The sequence below is a fragment of the Dipodomys merriami genome, unplaced genomic scaffold (genome assembly GCF_024711535.1).
Source record: "Dipodomys merriami isolate MVZ:Mamm:240054 unplaced genomic scaffold, mDipMer1.0.p SCAF_12, whole genome shotgun sequence".
Lineage (NCBI taxonomy): Eukaryota > Metazoa > Chordata > Mammalia > Rodentia > Heteromyidae > Dipodomys > Dipodomys merriami.
Window position 1 is genome coordinate 46,570,615 of NW_027202493.1, and position 15,602 is coordinate 46,586,216.

Sequence of the window (15,602 nt, forward strand, 5' to 3'; positions counted from 1 at the left end):
GCTGGCTGACCCCTCCCAGGGCTGGCTGACCCCTCCCAGGGCTGGCTGACCCTTCACAGGGCTGGCTGACCCCTCCCAGGGCTGGCTGACCCTTCACAGGGCTGGCTGACCCCTCCCAGGGCTGGCTGACCCTTCACAGGGCTGGCTGACCCCTCCCAGGGCTGGCTGACCCTTCACAGGGCTGGCTGACCCTTCACAGGGCTGGCTGACCCCTCCCAGGGCTGGCTGACCCCTCCAGGGCTGGCTGACCCCTCCAGGGCTGGCTGACCCCTCCCAGGGCTGGCTGACCCTTCACAGGGCTGGCTGACCCCTCCAGGGCTGGCTGACCCTTCACAGGGCTGGCTGACCCCTCCCAGGGCTGGCTGACCCTTCCAGGGCTGGCTGACCCCTCCCAGGGCTGGCTGACCCTTCCAGGGCTGGCTGACCCCTCCCAGGGCTGGCTGACCCCCCCCCCAGGGCTGGCTGACCCCCCCCAGGGCTGGCTGACCCCTCCCAGGGCTGGCTGACCCCCCCCCAGGGCTGGCTGACCCTTCACAGGGCTGGCTGACCCTTCACAGGGCTGGCTGACCCCTCCCAGGGCTGGCTGACCCTTCACAGGGCTGGCTGACCCTTCACAGGGCTGGCTGACCCCTCCCAGGGCTGGCTGACCCCTCCAGGGCTGGCTGACCCCTCCAGGGCTGGCTGACCCCTCCCAGGGCTGGCTGACCCTTCACAGGGCTGGCTGACCCCTCCAGGGCTGGCTGACCCTTCACAGGGCTGGCTGACCCCTCCCAGGGCTGGCTGACCCTTCCAGGGCTGGCTGACCCCTCCCAGGGCTGGCTGACCCTTCCAGGGCTGGCTGACCCCTCCCAGGGCTGGCTGACCCCCCCCCAGGGCTGGCTGACCCCCCCCAGGGCTGGCTGACCCCTCCCAGGGCTGGCTGACCCCCCCCCAGGGCTGGCTGACCCTTCACAGGGCTGGCTGACCCTTCACAGGGCTGGCTGACCCCTCCCAGGGCTGGCTGACCCTTCACAGGGCTGGCTGACCCCTCCCAGGGCTGGCTGACCCCTCCCAGGGCTGGCTGACCCCTCCAGGGCTGGCTGACCCCTCCAGGGCTGGCTGACCCTTCACAGGGCTGGCTGACCCTTCACAGGGCTGGCTGACCCCTCCCAGGGCTGGCTGACCCCTCCAGGGCTGGCTGACCCCTCCAGGGCTGGCTGACCCTTCACAGGGCTGGCTGACCCTTCACAGGGCTGGCTGACCCCTTCCAGGGCTGGCTGACCCCTCCCAGGGCTGGCTGACCCCTCCCAGGGCTGGCTGACCCCTCCCAGGGCTGGCTGACCCTTCACAGGGCTGGCTGACCCTTCACAGGGCTGGCTGACCCCTCCCAGGGCTGGCTGACCCCTCCAGGGCTGGCTGACCCCTCCAGGGCTGGCTGACCCTTCACAGGGCTGGCTGACCCCTCCAGGGCTGGCTGGCCTCTAGCACTATCCCCTCACTGTCCCCCCCCTCCCCCTCGCCCCCCGCAGGTCTGACAGCCTGGGTCTCTCCACAGGGGTCTACAAGAAGGAGGAAGCTCACCTCCTGCTGAAAGCTGCTCACATCAAAGGCGCAGCCGACATTTTTGTGAGCAAGTTTGAAAATGACAACTGGGGCCTGGACGGTTATGTGAGTACCTCCCTCCCCCTACTCCCCTCCCCCTCCCCCTTTCCTCCCCCTCCCCCTCCCCCTTCCCCTCCCCCCGGCTGAGAGCGGCCTCCCTCCCCACATGGGATTTCGCGCTTCGTGGTCTGTGTGGGAAGAGCCAAGGACACGGGGCAGAGGCCGTGGCTGTGTCTGGGGCTCCGGCAAGGAGCCGCAGCCACCCGTCCCTTCCTGTCATGACACCACCACCACATCATTTGAAATGGAAAAAAACAAAAATCAAAAACGGTGCAGAGCTGCGAGGCGGCTACGCTAGGAGGCCAAGGAGACAGGGAAGCCGCCTCCCCCTCCAGCTGGCTGAGGGCCAGCCCGGTCTTCCGTGGCCGGTGGCCATCTCCCGTGTGTCCGGAGCGGTGCTCACGGCGTCCTTCCCAGCGGCTCGCGTGGCCTCGCGGGAGCTCTGCTCCCCGGGGACCAGCAGCCCACAGCGGTGACACAAACGGCCCGTTGTGTGTGGTGTCCCCGCGTGGGACAGCGGGCAAAGCGGATGGCTTCCATGCATCTCTGAGCTTCCCTGTGGAGTGACTACAAATGTCCCCCAGAAGAGGGTTCTCCAGCTGCGTGTGGCAGCGGGCGTTAGACGTGAGGTGGGCTGTGGAGGCCCGCAGAGGAGCCCACGCGGCCCTCACCTCTCTCCTCCCTCCTCCCTGCCTCCAGGTGGCCTCGGGGCTGGAGAGAGGCGGCTTCACCTTCCAGGGTGACGTGCATGGAAAAGACTTTGGGAAGTTCAAGCTAGAGAGACAAGGTAAGCAGCGCTCACCACACAGCTTCCTGCCAAGCAGAAGCAGAAAGGACATGACTTGTAACGACACAACCAAAAGGGATTACTGTGTGCTACAGCTACATAAAAGCGGGTTCTTTAGACAAGTAGAAATGTGTAAATAAGGAAAGAAATATGCCAGAGTTAGTAATAAATCATTGTATCAAAATACTTACCTTATAAATATATATATATAGATAGATAGATATATAGATATATATCATATATCTGTATCTATGTAGATAGCTATAGATATCTATATCCTTATATCTTTATATATTATACCCTTATTAGCCAAAGAATGAAATGGACTCTTGCAATACACATAATATAATACCTAAGGAAACTAAAAGTGAAAAATAATTTTTAAAAAGTAAGAATAATTAAAAATGGCCAACAAACTTTTAAGGTCTCTAAATATGTATATATATATATATATATATATATATATATGTGTATATATACATACATATATCTGTATATATCTGTGTATATATATGTGCATATATATGCATACATGGGTGTATAGTGTATATGTCTATATGTATATATAGGTGTGTCTATAGACATGTAGACACACACAAATATGCCACAGGCTGTCTGGATTTTAGCTATTAGAATGGCACACTTTAGGGAAGGCAGTTTGGGCTGGTTGACCAGATGTATTATGTGTAAGTTTGGAGATATGTGAGCAGATGTCCTTTCATTCAACAACTACAACATTTTTGGTTAGGCAAGTATAAAAATATGTTCTTTGCATATAGAGGCATGTTTCAATCAAGACTATATTGATTAGAACACCTAGTAAATATGGAACTTAGTAATGAAACCCTACTCTGTATAAATAATGAACATTTAAAAAACTATTCTTACAAAGCAGAAATTACCCCTCTGTGGTGAGACATTTGAGCTCTGTGCACAAGGCCTTGGGTTTGGCTGCAAAAACCACAAAAATAAAATGCAACTCACTTTTAAGAACAGAAATAACTTGCACAAATTATACGTCTATCATAAAATAATCGCTTCTGTGAATAATGTCATCGGGCGAATTTCGTCGGACATTAAGCTAGAAGCCACTGTTCAGCACATGCACTCCAGGAGCGAGGCATGTGTATTGGTGTCCGGGAGAACAGTGTTGGCCCTTGGACCCTCCTCCTTCCTCCTCATCTGCCTCCACCCTCTGACTCGACCTCTGAGTCAGAGCGAGAAGGTGGACCCACATCCCTAGGCTTGTCTCTTGCCTGCTGGCCGCTTTTACGATGAAGAATGAGGTGCAATATTCTTTTTTTTAAGTGTGATGTGAGGTGTTTTACCGCCTAGTCTGTATTTTCAACAAGATAGACAAGTTACCTCCCGTGGCTGTCGGACTTGCAGAGTCCTTGAGCTGCCGCAGGAAGCTCAGTGCGGAAGCTAAAGATCAAAGGGACTGCACCAACACAGAGGAGAAGGTGCCGGTGTGGACCCGTGGCTCCGTGCTGCTCGCAGACGGCTGTGTAAGCACTGACGCTTTGGAGAGCAGCCGCGCCACGCAGCACGGGCGCCAGAGCCGCCTTGGTGAGGACGGCTTTGGACAGTGTGCTGCCCCTGGGCCAGGGCTCAGTCCACACGACATGCCCGGGTCTCTGGGTCCAGGGGAGGCCCCGCAACCTGTAGGTCAACGCCAGTGAGCCGTGGGCGGGCCTAAGCCAGCATGCACATGACTCATAACTGTGTCCACCATTGCACAGTCAGTACCCCTGGGTAGAAGAGCGTCAATGACCGTGTCAGCAGTCGCTAATACTTCAAATTGGTGATGAGGAACAATAAATTCTGCCCACCAACCCTAATGATGGGTGATGTGTTCCTCCCGGTCTCAGCCAAACCCTTCCCTGGGCCTCCTCCCCAGCCCCTGTCCTGCTCGTATTTCAGAACACTGCAGTGAGCCAGACAGATGGTGGATGTCCACAGCCACTCACCCCACGAACAGACCCGGTTTACTGCTTTGCTATCTCACATTTTCTTTATATAACCTCATTCCTTTTTTCATCTAACAAAATAACAGCTCGCATTCACAAGAAATCTGTATGCGCATGTAATGATGAGCTTTTTGTCAGGAAAAAACCAATTTGAATCCCAAGAAAATTTTCCGTTCACCTAATTAGAAAAGGCTACACTTAAGTAATGCTTCAGCAACAATCATTCATTGAAGAGTGATGGCTGAAGCCCATGTTTATGGGTAAAAGTAAACCTAATTGTCTCAGTCAGAAGACAACAACAAAAGGAATGATTATCATTAAGTAAGTGCTGAAACCAAGTTAATTTGAAAGACAACTTTAATGTAAAATCTTGTATAAGAAACTCAAATTGGTTTCCCCATTAAAACGGAATGACTTTATCCACACATGAAGTGAAAGAATATCTGCGGAAAAAAACATGAAACTGATCAGTGGTTTTATCTAGAGCATCTAAAAGACTCAGAGGTGGACTAAAGGACTTGAAGATGATTTTATCTCTCTGTGCAAGTGGCTCACCTGGCTTACATTCCTTCATCAGTAAAGAAATCTGCATTTAAAACAAACCCTCAGACTGAATCAGCACAGAAGCGGTAGTAATCCCAGGAGGGACTGCAACAGAGAGAGGAGAGAGTGGGCAGGAAGGGAAGGCCAGGGCAGGGAGGCCGCACTGGAAGCTCACACACTGACATCCCCACAACCACAGCACAAAACTGGAGAAGGTCTTTGGAAGGGATCCAGGTAAGACACCATGACACTAAACAGCACAGATTGTATTGGGCCATGCTTCCACCTAGAATGTTGCATGCATAAACGCAGAGATACATCTCATTCAACTGTAGGAAAAAAACTGGAAGAGTTAGAAGTAGTAGTAACTAGCAAAAGTATTTTTGGCATATAGAACCAACAAACTTCTTCCTATACACCTTATAAATGGAATGTTGTATATGTGCCCAAAGAAAAAACTCGAAAATAGGTGAGTGAGAAGCCCCCATGAAAGTGTACATTATAGGAAAGAAAAGGGAAACACTCACAGACAATATTCGTGCAGTATTGAAAGGAGGCTTTAGATCAGCACACAGGGCACAGAATGAGCCTTCATTTTTATTTCCCTCACATGAATTATTTTCGTGACCTTTTCTGCCATTTCACTTAATACTCCATGGCTGTCTTGGAGTATTGTCAAGTCCTTGCAAATCATTAAAACTAAGAAAGTGGCTGGAACGAGGTAGGAGCCTTGTAGTGGCTCAGCCATCGGAGGCTGGGTGTCGGTACTGTCCACAGAGCGGTCTCTCTGTTGTCCTGTGTTACAAAGTGAGGTCTCTTGGACATGGAGATTTTCCAGAATTTTGAGATTGTCAGTTTTATATTTATTATGGACAAACTATATAAAGTTTGGTCCTACTGGGAAACCATGTGCAGATACCCTGGGAATCAGACATGGGCGCTAAGTAGAGCCCACGAGATTCTTGAGTCCAAAATGCCTCCACACTCTGAAAATAGCTTGAGCAGGGGCTGGATTCTAGAAGCTCCATGGAGACGTGGGTCTGACTGAACACATGCCAGTCATTGCTCTAAGAGTGTATGAGTCGCACAGGTCACCTGATTCTTACACAGAGCGACGCAGAGGGGGGCCGTTGTCCAGTGAAGCATTGGTCTTCTTGTTGGAGAGCCACCTCTGGCTCAGTGGCTCCTGTCTGCCACATCCTGGACTCAGGCACGATGGCTGGGGCTGGACATCACAAGCCCGGGCCTGGACGTCACGGTGGCTGGGGCTGGACGTCATGATGGCTGGAGCTGGATGTCATGGTGGATGGGGCTGGACGTCACGATGGCTGGAGCTGGACGTCACGGTGGCTGGGGCTGGACGTCACGATGGCTGGGGCTGGACGTCACGATGGCTGGGGCTGGACATCATGGTGGCTGGAGCTGGACATCACGGTGGCTGGAGCTGGACGTCACGGTGGCTGGGGCTGGACGTCACGGTGGCTGGGGCTGGACGTCACGGTGGATGGGGCTGGACGTCACGGTGGATGGGGCTGGACGTGCCCCCTCACCTCCACACTGCTCCAGTCACCCCCATGCATGACATGGATGGCGTCCCGGGACTTGTCTGTGAAAGCTGAAATGTTCACCAGCAATGGAAGGATTCTCAGCCTCTGATCGCTCTTGTGCATGTTTGGCTTACAAGAATAAACAAGACTTTGCTTTCGATTTGGAATTCCACAAGTTCTGAAGATGAGCTGGCCAACGAGCCCACCACGCTGGACTGACTACACACCTGCGCACTACACGACCCCTGGCATTTGGCCAAATGAGTTTCAGATCCTACGTTGTAAGTGAACTCCCCCCAAAACCAACTTCGTTCTTTGCCCACAGTCGGGTCATGAGGGTCTGATGGCTGCATTTCCAGTGAGTGCCCGTGTCGCCAGCAAGCACGGCTCCGCAGGCCGCTGGAGGTGCGGCCTAGCGCTAACCACAGTCTCAGCTGCTGTTGTTTGAGAAGGGCCTCCCTCAGCAGGTCAGGCTGGCCTACAACGCTTCTTATCCCACACTTGGAACTCTGGGTCCTCCTGCTTCAGCTTCCCAAATGCTGGGAGTACAGGCTGCCATCGCCCCTGGCGGTGAACGTTTCTTTCATGGTGAAGGGGCTGTGTCCCTCAGCCTCCATGCTGATGGGAGCCCGCCCCGGCCCCCACGCTGACGGGAGCCCGCCCCGGCCCCCACGCTGACGGGAGCCCGCCCCGGCCCCCACGCTGACGGGAGCCCGCCCCGGCCCCCACGCTGACGGGAGCCCGCGGCCCACCCCGGCCCCCACGCTGACGGGAGCCCGCCCTGGCCCCCACGCTGACGGGAGCCCGCGGCCCACCCCGGCCCCCACGCTGACGGGAGCCCGCGGCCCACCTCCCCTGTGCACCTTGCACCCGCCTGCACTGACTCTGCTGCATGCTACCTTGGTAAACCAGGATGCCATACATCTCTCCACAGCTCTGGGAAGTTTGTCTAGCTTTACGGACAAGTGAGGAGCAGTCCTCTGAACGTGGAAAACCATGTATACATGCTTTCTGCTAGCTTTTGCACAAATACAAATCCTTATACCTGAAACCAAAAGTCAGGATGCCTCCTCCTGGCATTTGAAATGTGAGACTCTTGCCTACCCCATGCTACCACCGAGTTAATTAGGGGAGGCAGGATCTGTTCCTGGAAGTCTTCAGGAAAGCCACTAGCTGGGTCCCTGTGGGTGAAATACCTGGGAGGTATGTTCACTGCACCTATTACAAGGAGTGCTGCACGGCCAGTGCAGGAACTGCAAATTAAAATTTCCCCTTTTCTTCCAGATCCCTCCAGCTCTGATCCAGATTCTTCGAGTCGTTACCACGGCACCAGCGGTGGCTCTGTGGCGGCTGCCATTCTGGTCCCGTTCTTTGCTCTAATTTTATCAGGGTTCGCATTTTACCTCTACAAACACAGGTACTGCAGGAAGACAGTGTGAACGTTTTCTGAGTGTGACCTGCTGGTGTGCATCCACTCGTGTGCATGTGATGTTCGTCAGTATGTGATGACTCTCTTGGGACATAAGGATACTTGTGTTCTTTTATGAGAATACTTCTATACCTCGTGTTTCGCTGTTGGTGATGCTGTTTTTGTTTTTCTTTGAATTGATTCTACCTTGTTTATAGGACACATGGGAATAGTTAGCTTTAATGAAATTAATGACCAAGCTAAAATCTAGCACGCTTTGCCATTCAGCAACTAGAACATCAAGAGAATGTCCACTCTATCAACAGGTCCCCATGACCTGGGCAAAGCAAACCTAAAATGTATACTTTTTTTTTTTACTGATTCCATGCATTCAACAATAATCTATGCTCCCACCTTATAAAGGTTCCCCAGATAACCACTAATTTGCAAATCCTTCTTAATGGGTAAGTGTCAAAACATGGAGAAAGCAGCTTTAATGGATCCATTCACTGCCTTTGGGGTGATATGGATACAAATGTGTTTAAGGGGTTGTGGAGGAATTATAAAATCCATGTACATCTATATAGGTGTGATATATTAGTTGGATGGATTTTTCGTATGTCAAATTGACCTAAAGTACAGTTCGGGATGTTATACAAATTACAAAAGTTATGCTCCTCTGAAGTAAGCTTAAAATGTATTAAATACGTTGAATGATTTCATATAATGCATCTATATCCACTTAGTCTTGGCTACAAAAACAACATAAGTGTGATGATACACTTTTTTGTGGGTTTATCCAGGTCTTGGGGCTAGAACATAGGGCCAGGGGTCTGTTTAAGACGTACTCTACTAATTGAGCCATAGCTCCACTTACAGCTTTTGGAGGGTGGGGTGGGTAACTAGAACTAAGAATCTCACAGACTTCCCTGCCCAGGCTAGCTTTGAAACTCCTCCTGTGTAGCTGAGATTGCAAGCATCAGCCACCAACCTAGCTTTTATTTTTATGGTTTAAAAAAAAATTATCTTTAAGTGGTTGTACAAAGAGTTACCATTCAACAAGCAGTTTATAAATATAGTGTACATTGATCAATATCACCCCTTCCATTATTCTCCCCAGCCCTCCCAACCCCCAATTTTTTTAATTTTGTAGGGTGTACATTTTATGACTGCATTCTTCCTCCCTTACTCTCTTTATTCACCTACTCCTCTCCCCTTGATCCGATACCTAGCCTTTCCAGTATCTGTTTCTTGGAGTTCCTTTTACTGAACTGTGAGTTAGCCTTCCTAAGAAATTACACCATTTGAATTCTTGCCTAAAAACACCAACTTTTAGTTGATACATCTGTATATACTTGCACAGCCCAGAAGTGTTTACTACAACACTTATAAAGTAGTTCTTGCTTCCACACATGACAGAAAGCATTTGTTCTTTGTCTCTTTGGGCCTGACTTCACTAAGCATGATTTTTTCCAAGTCCATCCTTTTTAAAATAAATGATGTAATATTCTTTCTAATAGATGAGTCAAATTCCCATGTGTGTGTGTGTGTGTGTGTGTGCGCGCACGCGCCACATTTTTTTGATCCATTTGCCCATTGAGGGGCATCTGGGCTGATTCTATATCTTCGCTGTGGTAAATAGTGCTGCAGTGAACATGGTTGTGCTGGTAGCTTTAGTATGGCCTTGTTTGTGGTCATTTAGGTAAATGCCCAGGAGTGGGATTGCTAGGTCATAGGGGAGCTCTATGTTTAGCATTTTTGTGGAACCTCCATACTACTTCCCAGGGTGGCTGAACAAGCTTACATTTCCCCCAGCAGTATAGTGGGGGTTCTTTTTTGCCCACATCCATGCCAGCATCTGTTACTGTTTGTATTCTTGAGGGTGGCCATTCTAACTCATTCTGGATCAATGAAGTTTTTGCTTCATTGTGGTTGTCCACAGCGCCATTCTATTTTACCATGCTTGTCTTTTTTCTTTACTTGTCTCTAATAAGGGAGAAAAAAGAGCCTGAACAGATAGGTACATTTAGATTTTGGCATCAAAACAAAACCTTCTAATACTTTATACATGGATTATATATAATATATAGTATGATTATATTTAATCACAAAACATAAAATGCTTCAATGATAAGTATTTCATATAAAGATTTCTATAAAGATTTGTTTTTAATTTACCAGAGATTAACTAGCATTAGAAAAATAACTACGATTTGGTGATGGTACTACCGGATGACTCTCAACCCAGTTTCTATCATAGTGTAGATGAACCACCCAGGGGCCATTATATGCAGCACCCTACGGTTCAGTGACTTCACCAGTGCTGTATGATGGAGCATAGAGAGTTGATGTTCAAATCAAAGTCCACTTACTCCAGACTTTGAGAGCATCTCAATTTCTTGGGAGATTTGAAGACTCACTCTTCGCATGGACAATTATTTGATCTGGGAAATAGTTCCCCTTTGTCTAAGTTGTATGCATAATTCCAGCCACAGCCAGCGGTGACCCGCACAGGTGCTCCTGCGGGCAGGTCCTGCTCCTGGAGTGTCCTGTCCCACTGCTGGCCTGGCCACCATGCCTCTCCCACAGAGTCCCGGTGTCTAACTGCACTCCCTCTCTTCCTTTTAGAACAAGACCAAAAGTCCAGTACAATGGGTATGCTGGACATGAGAGCAGCAATGGACAAGCTTCCTTTGAAAACCCCATGTATGATACAAACTTAAAACCCACAGAGGCCAAGGCTGTGAGGTTTGACACGACTCTGAACACAGTGTGTACAGTGGTATAGCCCTCAGCACCCCACTGGGACTGATTCATAGCCATACCTCTGATGGACAAGCAGTAATTCCTCTGGTGCCATAGACCACCCCCTCCGCTCTTGCTTTGTGCAGCCATCTCCACCCTCATCTCGGCAGACGTGCAGCGGGAAGCTCCATGCAGACGTATCTCCATCACCAAAGCGGTTTCCAAATGCCTAGCTGCCTCCCCCAAAGCGAGGCGCACACAGGGAAGGAGGCCGCGTCCCACAGACACGGCGGGCTCAGGCCGCGGACTCCCCACTCCCTGCGTGGCTGGATGCCTTCCGTGTCGTCTCTGGGCAGTGCGTATGTCCTCCTCATGCGGTGACAAAATGGTAGCAGCTCAGTCTGTGTTTTTGTTTCCCTTCAACCCCCACGGGCATGAATGCACAGTAAAGAAAAGGCTCTCCTGAAGAAGACGCCGCCGCGATCTGTACACACACCTGCACACACGCGGCTCTGTCTCTCCTGAGACCCGAGGAGCATTGAGGACCCCAGTGTCCACCTGGAGCAACATCGGAAGATCTCACGGTCAGCTCTTGTCTTGCAGAATTTTCAACGCACAATTTTTTGCACTAGTGTGTTTTGAATGGCTAAGATTCTGATCACAAACAATTTACACAGGGTTTCACCACACTACGCATTGTATATAAACATCTTCCACACCACTGAGAGAAATGTCCTACCACCACCTCAGTTGGAAGCTAAGGAAAGAACCCTAGACATGGCACAGATGTTACAAAGAAACACAATACGGAAGGGATTTATTCTATTATGGTTCAGTGGGCCACATTTCCATGTTGAATTCACTGCTGAAGTCTGATGACACACAAGAGGCCTTTTATTTCCCATGTTTTCCTCCCCTCTGGCTGTCATCTTCCCCATGTTGTCTCTCCCTCACTACTGAATAGCAGGGGCCGCAGTGACCTCCATTTGCCATGTACAGATGTGAATAGTAATTTATTTTAGATAGCCCAGAACCTGCGGGTGTCTGTCAGCTCCCCCAGTCTTCCTGGTGCGGGCGGTCCCCCATTTCCCATCACGCCCCTCAGAAACGGCGCCCGGGGTGGCGTCAGGACTCTGAATGCCCCTCTGCCAGCTGGGGAGGGCGCTCACCCCGTACCACCGTCCATTTGCTACGTTACTCTCCCTTCATCCCACGGCAGGATGCCAGGCAGAAAGACCCTTCTGGTGATTTTTGTAAGCGTCCGGTTCCCCCGGCAGCCTGTCCGTGGCCGGCTTCACACACGGGGTCAGGCCCCCCTGTGGAAGGTGCAACACCATGCACAGAGGAGGGGAGGGCCACGGGCGCGCTCGTAACTCAGTCCAAGGGAACATCATGTTTATTCTTGTTTATACCTGTTTGATAAGAGTATTTTTGAAAAGATAGCGCTTATTTTGTTATTTGATGTGTCCGACACGCCCTCGCGCTGGCACCGCCCTGAGCACACTGTGGCTCCACCCGAGACGCCAGGCTGTGGGCTGCCTTCCCTGGGCCGTGGTGAGCGCGCCGCACCCCTAGCTTTAAGAATGACCGTTTTGTCTGTTTATGGACTGTTTGAACGCAGGGATTTCCGCTGGGAGCAAGGGAAGGTCGCGTCAGCGCAGTGGCCGCGGCTGGCGCGTCCCGGGGGCCTCTTGCCTGATTCTGTCTCCCATCTCGGCTCCCAGCCTCCTCCAGGCAGGCCTTGTCCTCTCGGGCCCACATCGCCACACAAAGCCCTCAGCATGTGTTCTCCTTCCTGTCCAGCTGACATATCTCTGAGAGCCACGTGCCCAGCCAGCGCCCTTTGGCTGCTCTGATTGTGTGACACGGGGCTGGCCGCAGCCATGTCCTGAGCTGGGAGAAGTGGAAAATGTCAGAAGGCCTGAGGAAAGCTGTGTGCAGGGAGAGCAGGGTTATCATGTATGTATATTAGGTGTATATATATACATATATATACTTATATAGTGTACATATCTAAGTTTGAGTTGTTCAAACTAGGTGCAAAATGCTGACTTCAGACTCTGAATTAATGTCTCTCCCCCGTCCCTGGCCTGCTTGCTGGTCAGTCAGTGACCTTCTGAAGTCCTGGGAGACAGGACACACACACACACACACACACACACACACACACACACACACACACACACACACACACACACACACACACGAATCTACATATCAGAACAGTGTTCTCCCCTCTGTGTGCAAACTGTCCCAGTGAGTGACAGTTTGGAGCATGTGATTGAAAGCCGGTAACAAAACTGAGCAGAGTTCTCAGGGTTCAGCGAGAATCCTGCCTGGTTCTTCCCAGGGTATGGACTGAGTTCTACCACAGCTCCCAGGCTGCCACTGAGGACAGGGCTGACCAGGCCGGGCGGGCGGGGCGGGCCAGGGCAGGCTGTTAGAAACGTGCTGGCCCATCCCGAGCAGGTGGCCTCTGCTCCGCCCGGCTCGCGCTTCGGCTGAGTTCACCGCCGCTTCTCTCACATCTTGCCTTTCTTCAGGCTAGCTGCAATAATTTTTTTTCTGTGTAACATATTTTGTAAACAACAACAGAAACGCTGTTATAAGGGGGAAGAAAGCTGGCATTGTGGTCAGGACCGTCACCGCCACCGCCTCTGTCCTCACGCTGCTCTTGCCATGTAGGTGCAAAGACCTTTTTGTACAGAGATATATTTTTTATGAAGAATTTGTAAAATTATTAAATATGATGTAATTTTTTGATTAATGTAGGTAAATTGTTAAAAAATAAATGTTTTTACAATACAAAACTGTAATTTTCCCAATAATGTACAATGTACCATCTCTAGCGGATTTCCAGTTCCAATTCTATGACAACCTGTATTCATATTAAAGTGGCCTGTTAAAATGAACAGTATCTTTTTTGTCAAAAAAATTATAAAGAGTGTAATATAGCCTGTGCAATGCCACCTATCTTTAAAGCAAACCAGAGTTCTAATTAAATATTTAATTTTAGATTTCTATTTTTGGTGTGAGTTTATTTTAACGTCATCTGTGCACCGTGCACACAGAACACAAGCCCTCGCCACACTCCAGACCTGTCACGGGCGCCCAGAACAGGCCGGAACAGGCCGGGGGCTGGCAGGTCTCTGACCCCAGAGCCACAGGTAAGGGTCTGTGACTTCTTTTAAGTTTGGGAAGTACATTGTGAGCTTCCATTTTCGACGTTCCATGTTTCAAAGATGACTTCAAGAGGATTACAGACAATGGCTCAAGCCTGTCGGGTAACACACTTGAGACATTGCAGGCAGAACACTGTCTTGCTGATATGTTCTGCCTGAGACAGGCCCATGCAACTGAACATCCACCAGATAAGCAGAGACACACTAATTTTCCTGAGACTCGAGTCATTACAAAAGGGAAAACCACCAATAATACATACATGCATGCATGCATGCGTATATATTTACACACACACATGTCAGTTGTGGGGCTTGAGCTCAGGGCCTGGTCACTGTCCCTCAGCTCTTCAGCTCAAGGCTAGCCCACTACCATTTGAGCCACAGCACCACTTCTGGTTTTCTGGTGGTTTATTGGAGATAAGAGTCTTATGGACTTTCCTGCCTGGGCTGGCTTTGAACTGTGATCCTCAGATCTCAGCCTCCTGAGTAGCTTAGGATTACAGGTGTGAGCCACTGGTGCCTGGCTCCAATAATACTAAAAAAAAAAAAAAAAAAAAAAAAGCTTGATGGTGGGTTCAAACCAGCCAGTCTGCATGGCCTCTGTCTTGGCCAGATGTGGCGGGTGTGGTGGGAGGCAGGCTGGCCTCGGGGGACAGGGTAGGCACCCCACCATGCTCAGATGCAAGGAATTCCCTTTATACCTGATGCTCGTCGGGAGTTGACATGGACTCGAACACGATTTTTGTGGCAGCACTGAAGTTGAGCACAGGGCCTCGCACACAGGATGTCAGCACTCACAATCTGAGCAGCATCCCCAGCGGACCCCAGGAGATCACACACACACACACACACACACACACACACACACACACACACACACACACACACACACACACACGGCGGCATGCGCTGTTCCAATCAGGTAGCTGGCAGTCCCACCTTCCCACCGTTACCTCCAGATCCTCCTCTAGCTGCTCATAAAATGCCTGTGGGCTGTGTCTCCTCCCTGCTTCCCAGCCCCCCCCCACGCGCGCTGTTTATGAACACCTCTACAACTTACCAAATCTAACTGGGTCAAGTTTTATTTTTTTTTTAAAGAATTTTCACGGGCCTGGCTCCCAGTCCCCATCTTGTTTATCTCTTGTCTTCAGTTTTGTTCTTGCTGCCGAGGCCTGGTGTCCATGTTGCTCTTCTAGCAGCCATTACTGTCAGGCTAACCATGCTTCCGGGTGAAGCATCTGGACACCCTGGGGTCCTTCTGCAATGCTCCTCCTTGCACAACAGGCTCTGGAAGCAGAAAGGCCTACAATTCTTCTATTCAGACGTCCATCTGTTTGTTCTGGCGGCGCTGCGGCCAAACGTGGGACTTGGTAGCATCTGGGCAGGTGCTGCACAGCGTGAGCGGCCTGCCTGCCCTTCGGGGCACAGGCTGTTTGGGGAAGAAGCTTGGCTTTATGTTCAGGCTGGGCTAGCCTGTCACCCTCCCATTGATCGACACTGACCACACCTCACACAGCCATTAGTTGAGATGGGAGAGTATTGAGCTGATTTTGCTTGCTCATTTGTTGTGGGCTTGTCTGAGCTGGCTTGGACTCTCAACCCTACAATTATTAGAGGCCCGAGCCGCTATGCCTGGCTTGCAACTTTCCCCTTAAGAACTTCTGGCTGAATGGCCCCTGCACTCTCGAATGAGGGGCATAGGAGGCCAAGCCCCCGCCGCAGAGGGAGGGAGCTGGCTTAGTTCTCCCACCGCAGGGGGGATGGCCCTGCCCGGCGTCT

At 51.0% G+C, this 15,602-nt stretch overlaps 1 protein-coding gene across 1 annotated transcript in view; it reads left to right on the forward strand.

Annotated features, from left to right (window-relative positions):
• Csmd1 (CUB and Sushi multiple domains 1) overlaps positions 1-13,664 on the forward strand; it is a 1,029,359-nt gene extending 1,015,695 nt beyond the window's left edge. Inside the window, exons 67-70 of the mRNA XM_070015936.1 lie at positions 1,535-1,647; positions 2,341-2,428; positions 7,773-7,905; positions 10,525-13,664. Coding sequence (XP_069872037.1) covers positions 1,535-1,647; positions 2,341-2,428; positions 7,773-7,905; positions 10,525-10,684 — 494 coding nt within the window. The 3' untranslated portion in view covers positions 10,685-13,664. The remainder of the gene's footprint in view (positions 1-1,534; positions 1,648-2,340; positions 2,429-7,772; positions 7,906-10,524) is intronic.
• Positions 13,665-15,602: the final 1,938 nt, after the last annotated feature.